Source organism: Ambystoma mexicanum, chromosome 2p, assembly GCF_040938575.1.
Source record: "Ambystoma mexicanum isolate Mex_15411 chromosome 2p, UKY_AmexF1_1, whole genome shotgun sequence".
Lineage (NCBI taxonomy): Eukaryota > Metazoa > Chordata > Amphibia > Caudata > Ambystomatidae > Ambystoma > Ambystoma mexicanum.
Genome location: NC_090923.1, coordinates 1301916443 through 1301932446, shown reverse-complemented (window position 1 = coordinate 1301932446; position 16004 = coordinate 1301916443). Strand labels below are relative to the sequence as shown.

General features: G+C 46.7%; 1 protein-coding gene across 3 annotated transcripts in view; it reads right to left on the bottom strand.

Moving 5' to 3' along the window:
* Positions 1-3045: 3045 nt before the first annotated feature.
* The window catches only part of RSPH10B (radial spoke head 10 homolog B), a 765802-nt gene continuing 752843 nt past the window's right edge, over positions 3046-16004 (bottom strand). The window contains exon 22 of one of the 3 annotated variants that reach the window (XM_069645637.1): positions 3046-3551. In XM_069645637.1, coding sequence (XP_069501738.1) covers positions 3320-3551 — 232 coding nt within the window. In that variant the 3' untranslated portion in view covers positions 3046-3319. The remainder of the gene's footprint in view (positions 3552-16004) is intronic. The other 2 variants (XM_069645638.1, XM_069645639.1) reach the window with 2 other exon arrangements.

Here is a 16004-nt window from a genome sequence, read left to right as displayed (position 1 = left end):
ACGACTCGACGCCCTTGCTGGGCCACAGTTCTTCACAAACTCTTTGCTGTCCTGAACATCAACATCGACATCGAGGTGCCCAGCACGCCTCATCCTTGCAGGACGTCTTCGCTCCATCGTCGACGAGCACGGCTGGGACCGAAGCTGCCGCCTCGACGCCGAGCTCGCTTTCTTCGAGGGATCTCGACGGTCCATGGCTCCTGCTTTAAAGGGAGCCGCTGCTGCTGCCTCGACGCTAAGCTCACTTTCTTCGAGGGATCTCAATGCTCCATGGCTCCTGCTTTAAAGGGAGCCGCTCAAGAAGGATCCGTCGATGACTCGTGGTCGAACTCTGCTATTCCAGGTACATTGGGGTGGTAGAAACATTATAGAAGGAAATAAGACAAATAGAACAATATATGGACTGGGCTTGTGATACATCTTTACTTTACAGGTTGCCCAGGTGGGGGGATCTCCACACAGAATTGTGTCTAGATAACAGGGCCAGTATTCTGCCAGTTGTTCTAAACCAACTGCTTTCCTCCTATGTCTATTGTTGGTTACCTTTATTAAGTGATTTGTGTGACATTTAACCAGAGTACAGTTGATGCACTTTAATGAAATCTGATAATAATTGTGGTGCCACTTAGAACTGTATATATTTGCCATTGTAGATTTACTGAGCACAAAGTGAGTTATTGTGATTGTGTATATAACCTTGAACCTTGATTATATAAAAACTGTGTTTTAACTAATACAGTGTGTGGACATTCCTTTGTGGGTGCTTGGAGACTACACTGTACTTAAGAACCAGCTTGCATCACCTCCTGAGAAGCTAGGCCCTGATTACTCATCCATTGCTACCAACAATAGAGAATCTTGGCTGGGGTCCTCTGTACCTCTCCTCTACCACATAGAGAGCAGAAGTACAGACACCCCCCTACAGTCTTTACAGGGGGTGTCCCCCGCTCCATTAAAAAAATGATAGGGGGTTGCGGGGGGTGTCCCCCGCAGGTTTCATTACTTAGTATCGCTGCAAAAATATGGCGATATTTTTGTATGCCGATATTTTTGCCGGGATATTAACACATGGAAACGAATTCCCCTGCCAAGAATAGAATGCTGCAAGTTTCCCAAGAACAAAGACTATTCAATGAACTGGAGAGTGTAGAAAGCTTCACCTGTGTCTGTGGTCAGTATTAAGCTCTCAGCTCAGCGCAAAATCCTCAAGGTTGGTCAGAGGAACAATTCCAAAATGCATACTGGCAGACCGGCCAGATATATGCTTGGCCCAACCTCCTGAGCCCAAAACAGCCCCTTGTGTGCTCAGGTGAGCCAACCAATTCCAGCTCTCTCTCTCAATCACCACTCACAGGTGTAGATCATTCCTGGAAAGAACACTTCGGGGGAGCAGGGAACAAACTATAAATGCAAGCAACCCCAGTTGCTGAGTGCATGTTGCAGGAGCAAGAGGCTTGTTTTCGGAAAAGGCTGGAGAATGGTGAGTGCTGGAGAAGGAGGTGGATGGAGAAATGGAGAGAGCTGAAGAGGTGGCGGCAGGGGAGAGGTGGAGGAGGTGAGATCAGAAGAGAAAGGGGTGGCAGTGACATACTTGGAAGAGGTAGTAACAGGTGAGGAGAAAGTGGTAAAGGAAATAGTAGTGCAAGAATTGGAGGAGAGTTTACTTAGTAGAGGGGGTGGTTATGAAGAGAGCATCCCAGGGTGGTAGGGATGGGTTGGTAGCTCGGAAAATAGAAAGAGGTGGTAGAGAGGAGGTGGTAGCAGTAAAGACCATCCCAAGTTGGTAAAGAGGAAGGGGAGGTGACCGGAAGAGTCTGAGGTGGTGGCCAGGAGGTAGTGCTATAAATATTGGCCAGAGTGGTAGTGAGAAGATGGTGAAAGGCAAGGAGGAGTTAATCAAGAAAGTAAAGGAGGGGTGATCTGGGAAGCCGAGGCAGTTGTTAGACACATCTCAGAGCAAGGGGAATGAGGAGTATTCGAGTGAGGAGAACCAGAGCGAAGAACATTATAGTGAAGTGGTTGAGGAAGAAGAGGAAGAGGGAAAGGAGGAAACGCTAGTCTGGTGAATAAGAGGAAGAGAAGGAAGGAGACAGCGACTAAACAGAGAGAACAGAGCTTTATTGAAGAACTAATCCATGAGGCAGGGTATAGGAAAAGAATTTGTCAGCCAGAGGGGGGAGGCTTCAGATATCAGACTCGAGTCAGTTCTAGAACAAGGTGGCTCGCACTTCTCCTCCCCTTCCCCTGGCACTTTTCCCCTTACCTCTGCCCCGCACGTGCGCGATCTCAATTTCACCTGGCCTAGTTAGATTGTTGTCTTGGCCTCCCTGTTCCCCCCCTTGCCTCATCGTGCCTTGAAACACTTGTGTATAAGCACGCTATAAATAAAATATATCATAAAGGAGAAAGCTCCAGCCAAGGCCAGTGTGCCTACTGTTAGCTTAGAGAGGGGGTGTGGAGGACCTACTAGAACAAAGGACAAGCAGGTGGTTATCCTTCTGCCTCTCTCCTGGGTGTTCCGTACGCTGTCCTGGAAGACAGCAGGAGAATCTTGCAAGCTTTAAAGACTCGGTAGGCCAGGGGTAAAACGCCACAGAAAGCCCACACCTAGAGTAACACCACACCTAGAGTAACACCAAAGAGCACAATTCGGACACCCCTATTATTTGGTGAGTTTTCAAAGCCGGAGGAGTCCAAGAGGTGAGGCCCACTCCTGTGGACACAAAGAATCTGGACATAATCCTCAAATACCCAATCAGGTGCACCGGGCAGGAGTGAGAATTTACTGTAGGCGAGACCAGTTGGACCATTATAAGGCATGGGTCTCCTCACAAGAAATAAGGATGATGTTTCAGTGTGCCCCACTTCTACGAAGATCCTAAATAAACCATTGAACCAAGGTTACATATATCTAGGTGTCCTCCTTAATTACATGCGTCATAGGTGACACTCCCCACCCACCAAGCATGTCATGATTTGATCCTCTTACACCAGAAGACCTGCTGACTGTGATCTAGATGCTGTTCAAGGGTCTCACTGGATTTAGACAGATTTTATTTTTATTGCATCAGTTTACAAAAGTAGATGTGACAATAAACATATTTTATTACATAGGCAGAATAATTGGGCGAAAAAAGAGATAGTATATAGTGTATGTTTGGTACTGAATATGAGGCTAGTGTACATAGTTTTGATATTTTCTTTTGGAAGAGCAGCAGAAAAATGAAAATGAAAAATTAAGAAAAGTGGAGGTTTCAATGCACAGTGGCCATTCTTGGGGGGCGGGGGGTGTGGGGGGGGTTGCGTACTGTGGCCATGTTTATCTCTTCTTCTTTTTGCCAGCAGTGCCAGCTTGTTTGGTGGTGGCAGGTGGCGGGGCGGGGACTACGGGCTCGTCTTTCGTCGGTGTCGATGTCTGGCCACTCCTGGTCTCTTCTGTTCCATCTTTCGTCACTTGAGGCGCCTCGGCGAGCGCGGCAGCTGCTGCTCGCTCCGCCTCCTCCTCGGCCCGCTTGGCCTGCTCGGCCTCTGCTTTCTTCAAAGCTCGAATCCTGAAATAAATAGTATAGGTTTTAGAAAAAATACAGTTATTTTACATGCATTTAACCGCTGTAATAAAATATTTCTCAGTTGAATTCTTGCATACTGTAGTCCTGGAAAGACTAAAGTCAACCTTATACTTGATTTTTATTTTTTTACATTTGTATAACGCACAAACAGCCCTTGGTCATCGAGGCGCTGTTACTTGTGGTGATCTTAGGTACAAGGAAATAGTAGTACATGTTAATACTATACACATGTACATTACAGGCATTTACACCATATTATTATGTCAGGTCAAATGACCTACTGTACCAGAAATACATCTGTTAAGTAAGCAGAGCCAATCCCTTCCCTTCTTAAAATAAGTCTTCTGTTTGGCAGCCACTGGTTCCAGTCAACCAGTGCTAAGCTGCAACCAGGGGTTCACTGTCGCCACTGTACAGAAACAAGCATTGGCGAAGCCAAGCGTTTTGGTTTGTGTATTAGGCATTTGCCAGGCGCTGCTAATAGATGCCCAGCTACTCGCACCATGCTGCACCTGCTCCCATCAGTCGTGGCCAGTTAATACCACTATGGCAGTGCCTGGAAAATGCCTTTCCCATGCCCACACAAAAGCCCAATCTGTTGCCATTGCCCATGCTTGTTTAGAGATGCAAGCCTTTTGAAGTCATATTTATTTAATTTGCCATTCTTAAAAACATGTACACTGCAATAAATTATCTCACAAAAACCTTCTAGTGAGAAAAAAGACCAGTAACCTGTTCTATGCAATGTCGTCCACTCAAGAGAGTCTACATACAGTAACATGTTCCCGCTCTGTGCCATGTAGAGGAGACATCTTCATTTGCATATCGGCCTGGTCATGGCGATGAGGGCAGTAGCTCAACGGAACGCCAGGAGATTCTTCTCTGAACAGGAGTACCCGCAGCAACTGCACACATGCTTGTGTCTTATAAGGCACCATCAATGTGGTGAATAACAATCCCAGAGAGCATCTGTAGTGTGTCCCCAAAATGCACATACGCATTCTAAACTCTGCTGACGATTCTCCCACACCTTGAACGAATCGGTCCCCCGAAGGGCGTTCATCCACAGCGCTTTGAGACCATACCAATGGGAATAGGCGCTATCCATATGACAATTACATAACCGAATGTCTATAGTGCTAACAGGAGGACCTCCTGTGGCAGCACACTCCTTTTAACACAACACACACACAACTAAAGGGAAGTTCTGATAGTTACGTTGAACACAGCAAACCTCAGCAATGCATATGGATCAGGGTTTGCAAACGTAGGTTTTCTTTGCCCTGCTTTGTGGGGCAGGCTATGGAACCAGGAAAAATAATGTAATACAGCACAAAAGTGAATGCCACATCTAATGCAGCCAATCACTAAAAAACAAGACGTGCTTTTAAAAGTAGCATTCACAAATCTCTCCCCCTTCTCCCAACTCAGAGAGTTCCACTCATCCCACAAAATGGCCGCTGCTATAAGAGAGCTTCCACAAGGATGCACTGGCTCTGCATCCGAAGCAGACGTCCAGCACCAGGGCCCATCTCTCTGATGAACAGGCATTCTTTTTCAAGACCTCCTGTGGTGCAATTATTGTCACAAACATGAGTGAGCCTGGGCCTCAATAAACATGATAGGCATGTACTCTTGAGAATGTGAAACTAAGAAAGTCACTCACATTGGATTTGCTTTTTGCCAATGCATTAAGCTTTGTAATTGTGCATGATGTACGAAATTGATGTTACACCGTATGAATGCCCCTGTTTAATGACTGAAGAATGGCCGATTCCCATTGTCACTTAAATAATGTTTCCATAGTGACATTAGAGCCATAGTATTGTAAAGGGTTTGATTCTATTTCTAGCAGATGTCTTAGGCGGCATGTCCACACATGGCATCCTGGTGACATGGCCCTAGCCATGGGAGGTGGCAGTGCTGGACCTGCATACATCTATCTCGTGCATGTGTGCCACTGAGGAGAGAGCTGCACGCCTGCAGAGTACCCATTGCCAAACAGGCTTGCAATGTAAAGTTCTGTCTCGCGTATAATTGCAGAGCTCTCATCTGCAATCAGTTGCCATAGGGACAAATAGCTGTGTATATACGCAGTTTGCTACATCTACTACGGCAGTGCCCCCGTATTAGCCGAACCCATTTGTTCTGATGCCAGCAGCCACATATTCACTGATATAGTAAATCACACAGCACCCCACATCCAAGGATGTTGCGGCGCTAGTCATCACTGCAAATAAATGTCCATTTCCCTGCTAAAAAAAAAACGCACAGTCAGGGACGTCATTTGGGGGTCGCCAGAGGTCGCAAGAGAGACTGCTGCCGATTGGCCAGCGACCTCGGTCAATCTCTTGCGACCTCTGGCGACCATCCAATCAGAGGAGGGGGCGTGGCCACAACTTTCTTGCCGTACTGCGTGGTCCTCCACTTGCAAGATGTGCGTGGCGCTCCTGAGCTCCAGCGCTTCCAGCAACAAGGCCCGGTGAGTACCCAGACTCCGGTAGGGGTGGCAGACAGTGGCTGTGTGTAAGACTGAGAGGTGGGGGGCGGGTGTGTGCGCGTGGCTTGCTGTGGCATGTGTGTGGTTGGTGCTACTGAAGCCCAGCCTTCGCCTGCGGCCGCGGCGCAGGCTGAGGTCGGGTGTGTGCCAGGTCGGGTGCCATGACACAACCAGTTTGTTTGTTTGTTTGTTTATTATTTATAGCGCGCACCAAACCCGAGGGTAACCGGGCGCGTTGTTCAAGGATACTTTAAACTTTACAGGTTACGCATACTTACAAATGGTGGTTATACATAGTAGAAATTACATAATGCAGGACAATAGGGAGAGTATACATTGTGCATAATATAAACATATAACATAATATATACAGGAAATATGCAGTAGGAAGATAGAGAGTATTTAGTTATGTACATAGTACGACTGTAGGACAGTAGTTATATTAGTGTAGGGCGGGACTATCGGTCATTTTCTTTGATCCAGTTGATACAGTTGGATCTGAAGAGGGCGTAGGATTGGGTAGATCTCAGGACGGGCGGGAGGGAGTTCCAAAGCTGGGCAGCTTTGACCGGGAAGCTATTTCCTCCGGCCGTACTTAGTTTGAATGGGGGGATCACTAACTGGTTAGAGTATGCTTCTCTAGTGGGTCTAGTGGAGATTTTTCTGTTGAATCTAGCGGCTAGGTATTTGGGTGCTAGATGGTTGATACTTTTGAAAGTTATCAATGGTCCGGAATTCGCCTGTGGCAGCCGCGGTGCTACCGCAGGCCCTGGGCCACAAGCAGACAGCACCGACTCTGAGACATAAATATAAAATGTTCTGCTAAAGATGTTTCTCATACATTCATAGTCAATGTTTTAATGTACAATGTCTGATGCTAAATGCAGAAATCATTTTGTATAAGATTTCACAAATCCGAAAAGAAACCAGGGGTTGTCGCTAAGTAAGGCACACTTTTTGCAGCAAGGTTGATATTGGCGGTCCACACTTATAATGAAAACCTCAAGGAGTCGTGTGTGTGTGTAAGTGGAGTGTGAGGGACATCAATGTTTTTCTAAAATACGTTTCAGCGTAACAGCAGCTCTGCTAAGGGCAGATACTATGTCGTTCAACCACCAATAAATAGCCCTTTTCAGTTCTTAGAAGTACTAACAACGAATTTGTACAAGAAAGGAAAGGATTGCACATTTTACATTCAAGTGCAATTTATTGATTTATGTATGTAATGTATTTCTATTTTACGGCAGTTTTGAAAACCTGACTGGATATTAATTAATAAGTGCGTCATCGAGCCTAACGCTAAACCAGTCAACACACATGCCCACAACGGACTTTCTTACAAAAACTCCTCTCCATTTAAGATGACACCGGCACAGTTTGTTTCACCAAAGGCCATGGTGGAACGCACGAGGAAGCGCATAACGCTATTTATTTTCTTTACCTCATCCACAATGACACTCTGTTCCCCCCTGCAGAAGGCAAACAGCTAGGGGAATGTGCAGTAGCCAGGCTCCGGCATGGCCCAGAGAAGAGGGACTACATGTCCCAGAGTGCTCTGGCTGTGCAGGCACCTGGCAATTTCGGCCATGCAACAATCATTACACCGAGGACATACGCTCCTGCGGTTTACAGCCCTGCATCTTTCCTGTGCCATAACCTCTCCGACTCCGTGGTGTATCTACAGTGCAGCATTGCCTTCACACCATGCTGTCGCTTGACAGCACACACTCTACTTTCTACTAGAGCCACCTTCACCCCCAGCTTTATTTTTCATCTTCATCACCTGCCATTAACACCCTCTCAGCATTTCATCCTGGCTCCTCATCTCAGCATTTCATCATGGCTCCACATCCTCGTCGCCATAAGCAATATGGACCTTGACAATGCTACATATGGTTATCCATTCTTGGATGAAATGTCACAATACAGTGATATTGTAATTATATTTTTCGTAGTGTACTGAGGGATAATGCTTTATCGGGCCACTCCTGTGATGTCGTATGGGGGTGTGGACGCATGACATCACTTAATGTGATGTCATGTGGGGGCGTGGCATTGTGATGTCACTTCCACTACCCCTGGCATTTTGGTGAAATAACGTCCCTGCGCACAGTATCATGTAATAGCCTTCTCCTGCAATGCAATGTGCGCTCTATCATGCTGAGAAATCACTCTCCCAAATTATCAGACAACCTAAAGCGCTCTGGGGCCATGGTGATCGCAGGAACTATAAACCTAACTTGTTAGCAACACTAGTGCACAATGCGCTGTAACTGAACCCATTCCTATTGGGACACCCCACATTTATTGTTCCCGTTTAAAAATAATCAATGTTTATATTCTTAGGTAACTGCGTCAAAAGTTATGTAGCAGTACCACCAGCTGTCCTCAGAGGCACATGCACGATTAGCTGAAATGGGTGCAGCAATCGAAATAAATGAATGCCGCTAAAGAGGCGTCTGTAAATTGCCTCATAAATCAGAGATTGCACTGCTGGCAGACCGTCCAGGCAAATGGAGCAGGGGCATTGCATAGCAGGGGCTGTTAGCCTCGAGCTGCATCTCTGTGCCGGCTCCGGCTACTGGTCTGAAAAAGCCCTCAGGACTAAGCCAGGAGGGCAGATTGAAAAGTACTCCCAGAAAACCTCCTTTCCCAGACCAGCAAAAGATACATGTTGAGGGTACGTTTCTGTAGAGGTTATATGTCCACGCAGCCAAGTAACTGTGAACGGTTGGACCACGATTGTTAGCTAGTTAACCCAGCTCCGGGGTTTGGGGGCGGTAGGGGGGATCTAAGGCACCCTTCTTTCAGAATGTTATGCTGTCACAATTTTCTGTAGCCCACTGATCGACAACTGCTTTACTATATATTATCCAGTGAGGAAACCGCAAATTGGATGATGTAGGTTTACATGTGGCAGTGGCTACACCAAACGCCCCTCAATTCGCCCAGGCCACTCCCACTACATGGAAGATCTCATCATAGCTGAAAAACAAGGGAGCGCAAATCTAGTCATCAGCTCCAGTAAAAGGGAACACAAAAGGGGGTCTACTTAACGCCATAGATTGGAGCAGGGGAGGAGATAGTGCAGTTTATGGTGATTTTAGGCTGATGGGAACGAATCCTCGCCCTAAAGCAGTGGGCACGACTGGCTGCACAGAAAGCCGAAAGGCAACCCAGGCTCTCTGTGGATGGGAACGCCTTCACTAGATTGGTGCCAACACGCCGCCCAACTGCACTTGGCGTCAGCAGTAAATCATTTGGGAATTACACACTTGACATTTTGTATTCAATTCATATTTCGAGCCTGGTCCTCGGGAAATCCTCGGGGACGTATTTCAATGGAGACTTGAGGCGCGCACGGAGTGTTTGGTCCCAAAATGTCCTTCCTTTGAACTTTCTAATGCTGCCCGCTGTGCAAGGAGGTCTGCGCAGCGCATCCCTCGAAGCTGCGGGATTGGGAGGTCCCGTACTGCTGCACCGAAACGGGCAACACGAGGGTACTGTCCAACTCTCCATCGATAGACGAGATATATTTTCAAATAAAAGTGGCCCAGCTCCTCCCAATTGTGGTCTAGAGGAAAGGGGAGATAGACGTCAATGAGAGACGCTGTGTCATAGGTAAAGGAAGGCGGTCCAGCAGTTGTTCCGTCTCCTCAAGGCAGCAGGGCACCCAGCAGCCTCACGCACTGAGGCACGCACCGTGAGCCAACCGCACTGCGCCGTCTGGACAAACCATCACACGTACACATTAAGAGGCAAAAATGTCGCCTTATTTTTCTCACAGTCCTTACCTCAAACAATAAGTCAAAGCGCTGCCAACTGGCTGGAGCAGGCTTTCAAACTGTGCATGGCAAAGGACGCCGAGGCGTCTAGCAGAGCCCTAGGGATTATCCCGGCTTTCCCGCCCAAGGATCCCCGCCGGCGTTGCGCTCTAGCATAAGCGAGCACTGGCTATAGAAGCATGGGGTAATCCAGCACAAAGAGGAGCTGCACATTTCTCCAACGGTTACCAGAAACACGATCGGGTTGACTTGACTTTCAGCGCCACCTAATAGCCAAAACTAAAAATGAGCAAACCACATTCTTGACAAAGAATAGCGTGGCCTGAACACGAGAGCACATAGGATAGCACGCAGACGTGTGGGAGACCAACTGGAACCACAAAGCACAATAGTTGGTAACACAACAGAATGCTCAATTATAAAGGGCAATAAATGAGCAAAAACTCAATTTTTTTCTTTTAAAAACCAATAAGTACGGGATTAAAATGTAATAAAGCTAGGAAAATGGTCCAATCGATTTAAGGATTAAAAGAAACCTTTAATTACGAAGGAATCGGCGAGAGGTGCTAGTCCCGAATCAAAGTGAGTAGTTGTATTTTCTCATTCTAAACACTGGACTGGATGATCGGCCCAAGCCAAGCATAAAACAACATGAACTCTTGCGAGGATTTACAGTCACAAAAGAATTACGCCTACATATCTTACTTACAACACGTTCCCCATACATGCCAACTTTCTGTGACCAAAAATCTGTAGGATTCTTCAAGTTTCAAAAATGATGACACCACACAAAAAGTCATGTGAATTATCATAAACACAGCATATTCATTTTCAAATGTAATACGTAGACATTCTATACCCCAACCATTGGTAGCCTGACCGCTATTCTTCACATTCACTAGAATGGCATTTTTGAGACATTTTCTTGTTGAACTTTTTACCACTTTCTTTTACCGCAAATCTATATGTGGTAAAATAGGGGATGGGGTATAGTGGGGGTGGAGTTGTGGGTGGAAGGAGAGGTGCTGGGGAGTCTCCCCCTGCATTGTTCAGTAAAACAACCTGGTGCAATCAGCACAAGAAATCCAGAGAAACTACATTTGGTGAAAACAATTCAAGGAAACCTAATAAATCTGCATGACAAACATATTTAACTTCTCAACTCCAGTGGCAAATACAACCAATCACACACTTGAGGAAAATATTTTAAGTGGTCAAATCTGAAACTGTTCTTTACAATGTATAATTTGGAGTTAATACCTGGTAAAGTGGCAGAATTTCAATTGTTATAATCACACAGAACCGACACAGCCAGGCAGTGTTCTGTTTGCCTTTGACTTACTGCCCTCAAAACATAGGCTTGTCAAATCAAATATCAAGTATACAATTAAATGTATTAGTTTACACATTTTAATTACCTGAAAACAGACAATCAGATGAAAGGCATTTTTAGTAGGGTGACCAGACTTTTAAAATAATAAACCAGGACGGGCCACTAACATAGAGGTAGGACTACAGTTTCAGAAAACAAACATAAAAGAAGGACTAAAACACACACACGACTCCAACAAAACTGTAGTCCTACTTCTATGTCACTGCCTTTTCCACGCAAAGTACTGTTTATTAGTCCGCCATCCCTCAAATCCCGGGACAGGGTTTCAAAAGTTAAAAAAGTCTCGGGACAAAGGGTAAATTACTGGGACAGCCCCGGCAAAACATCTAGTCACCCTAATTTGTGGCTATAAGCAGCTTCCTGCAGAAACTAGCACTTATTCAGTGCACCAGAGCTTGACTGGAGTGAATTATCTCTGCACGGACATACTGAGAGCCCTATTCTCATGCACGTCTTAAGTACCGAAAAGGACGTTAAAAGGCTTAACCACCTTTTTGGTACTTAAGACCTATTCTGAAGGTGGCGCATTCCTCCGAAGTCGGAAGGAATGTGGCACTTTCGGAACACATGTGGCGGTGCTGGCTTGGGTTGGAAACCAACCTAGCAACCGCCATATTCGTAGATGGGCTTTTTGGAAGCCTATTCTTGTGGCACTCAGCCAGTTTAATATGTGCGTTAAACTAGCGGACATATACGGTACCCTTTTGGTGCCGTTAAAGTGGAGGAGTGCCACAAGAAGCCTTGTTTGTTGTAAATGAAAGTGTTCAAATACACCCGTGTGTTGTATATGGACACTTTCATATACACCAAAGTAAGCAACTTCAACGTTGCTGCAACGTTGAAGCTGCTTGCTTTGGTGTATATGAACACTTTCATTTACACTTGCATACTGCAACGTTGAAGCTGCTCGCTTTAAATGAAAGTGTTCATATACACCGCAAGGGTGTAAATGAACACTTTCCTATACACCAAAGTAAGCAGCTTCAACATCCTGCAATGTTGAAGCTGCTCACTTTGGTGTATAGGAACGTGTTAATCTGTGTTCTCGGCAGCATTTTTGTAAAATAACGAATATGTCGTTATTTTGCAAAAATGCTGCCGAGATTGTACTGCGCCCGTAACACCTTAAAACAGGCGCAATCCACACAGGGCACTGTCGTGCTCTACGAGGACGCCCAGGCCCACTTGAGAATACTAGTGGAACCTGGGCGTCCTCTTTTGGCGCAGTGAATCGTGCTGTTTAGCACCTTCACTGCGCCAAGTTGAGAATGTGGGCCTGAGAGAGCTGACCTCAGGCAGGAAGCTCTGGGGCACAGGCTATGTGGCAGCAGTGGTCGTGGTGAGCAGGAGCGGTGCTCCGATACTTTATTTTTGGCAGTTTCACCGTTCCTACGCTTTTATTCTAAAAAATAAACCATTCCAGAAGGATTTGTTTTATCATGTATCGGAATCGGGATCAGATTTATTTTCTAGAAGTATGTGTGCGCTCTTCATTGTGAGGGTCACTTCATGATTGTGGTGCTATGGTGCCTTTGTATACTCCTGTGTTTCTGCACAGGCCTTTGAGCAGAGCAGAGGACACAAGTCAGGGATTTATTCTGCAGTCATTGAACCGTGGCCCTGTGATGAATCAATTTCCGGGCACCAGTGGTCCCGGGATGAATATCGGTTTCTAAACCATCAATCAACCCCACACCTCTAGTACACCAGAAAGGATCCAAACAGATTGGAATACAAGTAAATTATAAGACCTCCTTGTCCAATTTTGGTAACGTGGAAGGAACAGCAGGCTCATCTCCGCAAGGTTGTGGATCGTTGGTTAGTTGCAACACAGCAAAAATTATTACCCAATAATAAAAGGGACTGTCCAGTCAAGGTTGTATACACATATCTACTTTATTATTACTACAACAGACAGTTCTAGCACACTACAATTACAACCCCCACTGTAAAGAAACACAGAGGACAGACAGTATCACAAAGGAAAGGGATGCACTCTGGATACTGTCAGGAGAGTAGTTGGTAAAGCAATCAGTCTTATTGTTCAAGGTTATTTGGTTTCAACACCAAAGGGGAAAATAGTCGTAACTGTCTCTAGGGGCCTTCAGAGAAGGACCAGGGTGGCAGAACCACAATGTACCTGGTGCTGAAGAAGTTCTTGGTGCTCGACAGCATTGAGGCAGTTCCAGGGTGCTTTGCAGCACGTGAGACAGAGTTTTGTTTTAATATCACGTTTTATTAGTTTAGTAACAGTCGTACAACATACAAACAACTCCCTCCCGCCCCCCGCAATCATCAATAGGACCATCGAGCCATCCTTATCGTGCCACTTCATACTTGGCCTTGTAGCTGTGTTGTCAGGTGCTATATATCCCACTACACTCCCAAGCGCCATCCCGCTTCATGGCGGTGGTTTACAGTTTGCGCCCTCTTCCCACTTTCCCCAGATCTTGGTAGCCTTTGTCGGGCATCCTCTTGCGGTTTATATTCTGTGTTCCTGCGTGGCACAAATGTCCATTTCCGTGGACCATTGAGCCAGGGTCGGACATTCCGGGGCTCCCCATTTCTGTGCAATGTCTCACTTTATCAAATCCAATGCTGTGGATAGGAAGATCCCCTCTCATTTATTTGAATTGTTTTCATCAGGGACCCCTAATATTAATTTTGCCGATTCTAATGCCACTGTGCGACCCAGGATCCTTGTCAATGTTTGACAGCATTGTGTCCAGAAGGTTTGAATCCGGGGGCATTCACAGAGAAGATGGATGAAGGTGCCCTCCTCCCCACGGCATCTCAAACAGTTAGGATCAGAGGCCTGCCCCCATCCAAACAGTGCCACGCAGGGATAGTAGACCTGGTGCAGTATTTGTAATTGTACCAGTCGGATTAAGAAATCTATGGCGATTTCACGCAGGTGCATCAGGACTTGGATCCAGTCCTCTGGTTCTATGGTGCCCACATCCCTTTCCCACTTAGTTCTAAGACCAGCCAATTCCGGAGTAGCGAATGCGTTTATGGCTTTATATAGAATAGACGTGACTTTAGTGGGAATGTGTTGTGTAAGTAGATTGCGTTCCAGGGGCATACAGTCTGGTGCGTCCGTGAGTGCCTGCCTGTGACCATTGAGCTTGTGTGTCAATTGTACATAGTGATATCGCTCATTCGCAGGAATTCCGATTTTTTGTTGTAGCGTCTTGAACGGGAGAATGGAACCTTTGTTCGTGACATCTCCTATTGTGGTTATCCCGGCCTCCACCCACCGAGCCCATACTGCAAGTTCTCGTACTTCAGTGAGCATATAGTTGTGCCACAATGGTTGCGCCAGTTACCCTGTTCCCCCAGCCTATGTGGGTATGTGCCTGCCTCCAGGTGACCGTTATGTGTGCTGTCATTGTTTGTGGAGGGGGTCTAGGGAGTGTCTGGTACAGTATCATGAGTGGCAGTGTCCTGAGTAATGGGCATCTCCGCTCTAATATGTGGGAGTTCACGGTCCCTATGGAGCAGGTCATTGACCACTGTTAATTGAATAGTCCAGTAATAGGACCGAAGAAGTGGGATTCCAATACCCCCTCCCAGATGGACCTCTGCAGCGTTGTCAACGCAATACGGGGTTGCCTGCCCTTCCATATCAGTTTTCCTGAGGAGGCGGTCCACTCGGACGAATTCCGAGTCCTATATTTCAAGTGGGGCATTCTGCAGCACGTACACAAAGCATGGGAGTGCCATCATCTTAAAGAGAGCCGCCCTACCCATAAGTGTAAGAGGGAGGCATCAAGTGTTTCACGTCCTCCGCAAAGCGGTCAGTTAGTGGGTTCAGGTTACAGGACACGTTTTCTGAGAGATTCCCAGAGATCCATATACCCAAGTAGCAAAAGTCCTCCCTCTCCACCCAATACGGGACGTCCCGTGGAGCAGCCATGTCACCCCATTTACTTGGAAGGAGAACCGATTTTACCCAGTTTACTTTCAGACTACTGAAGTCACTAAAGGCCGTCAGCATCTGGGATACTATCGGACAAGCGTGGTTTGGGTCATTTAGATAGAGTAATAGGTCATCCGCGTAGAGGGAGACCTTATCTTCTCGTCCCTCTGGCTATCGAAACCCGGACCATGTGGCAACCTGTCGGAGCCCTTGGGCCAGTGGCTCAATCGCCAGAGCAAACAGGAGTGGGGACAGCGGACAGCCCTGCCGCGTCCCCCTACCCAGTGGGAAGGTCCTGAGGACCAACCATTTACCCTGACCTCTGCTTGTGGAGCTTCATATAAGAGCTGAACCCAGCTAAGAAAGGTTTCTCCGACCCCCATGCGCCTCATCGTCGCCCATAGGCTTTCCCATATCACCGAGTCAAACGCCTTCTCGAAATCAATCGCAAGAAGTGCGAGTGACGGCTCAAGAATTGGGGCTCGTTCCAGCAATAAGTGGAGTCGGCGTAGATTAATTCTGGTCGATCTGTGTGGCATGAAGCCACACTGATCAGGCTGAATTAGAGAGGATATGACCGATTGCAGCCTGGTAGCTAGTACTTTGGCAAGAATTTTGGTCTCGCCATTAATAAGCGAAATCGGTCTATATGATGTACATAAGTCGGGAGGTTTGCCCTGCTTAGGAATTACCACAATGCCGGCCTTTCATAGGTCTCGGGGGAGAATACCCTGTTCTTTGGCCGCTAGGAACATTTTGTGGAGGGGAGTCGCCATTTTATCATTGCCCATTCTCTTCCACGTCTCGACCGGGAATCCGTTGGGACCCGGCGCTT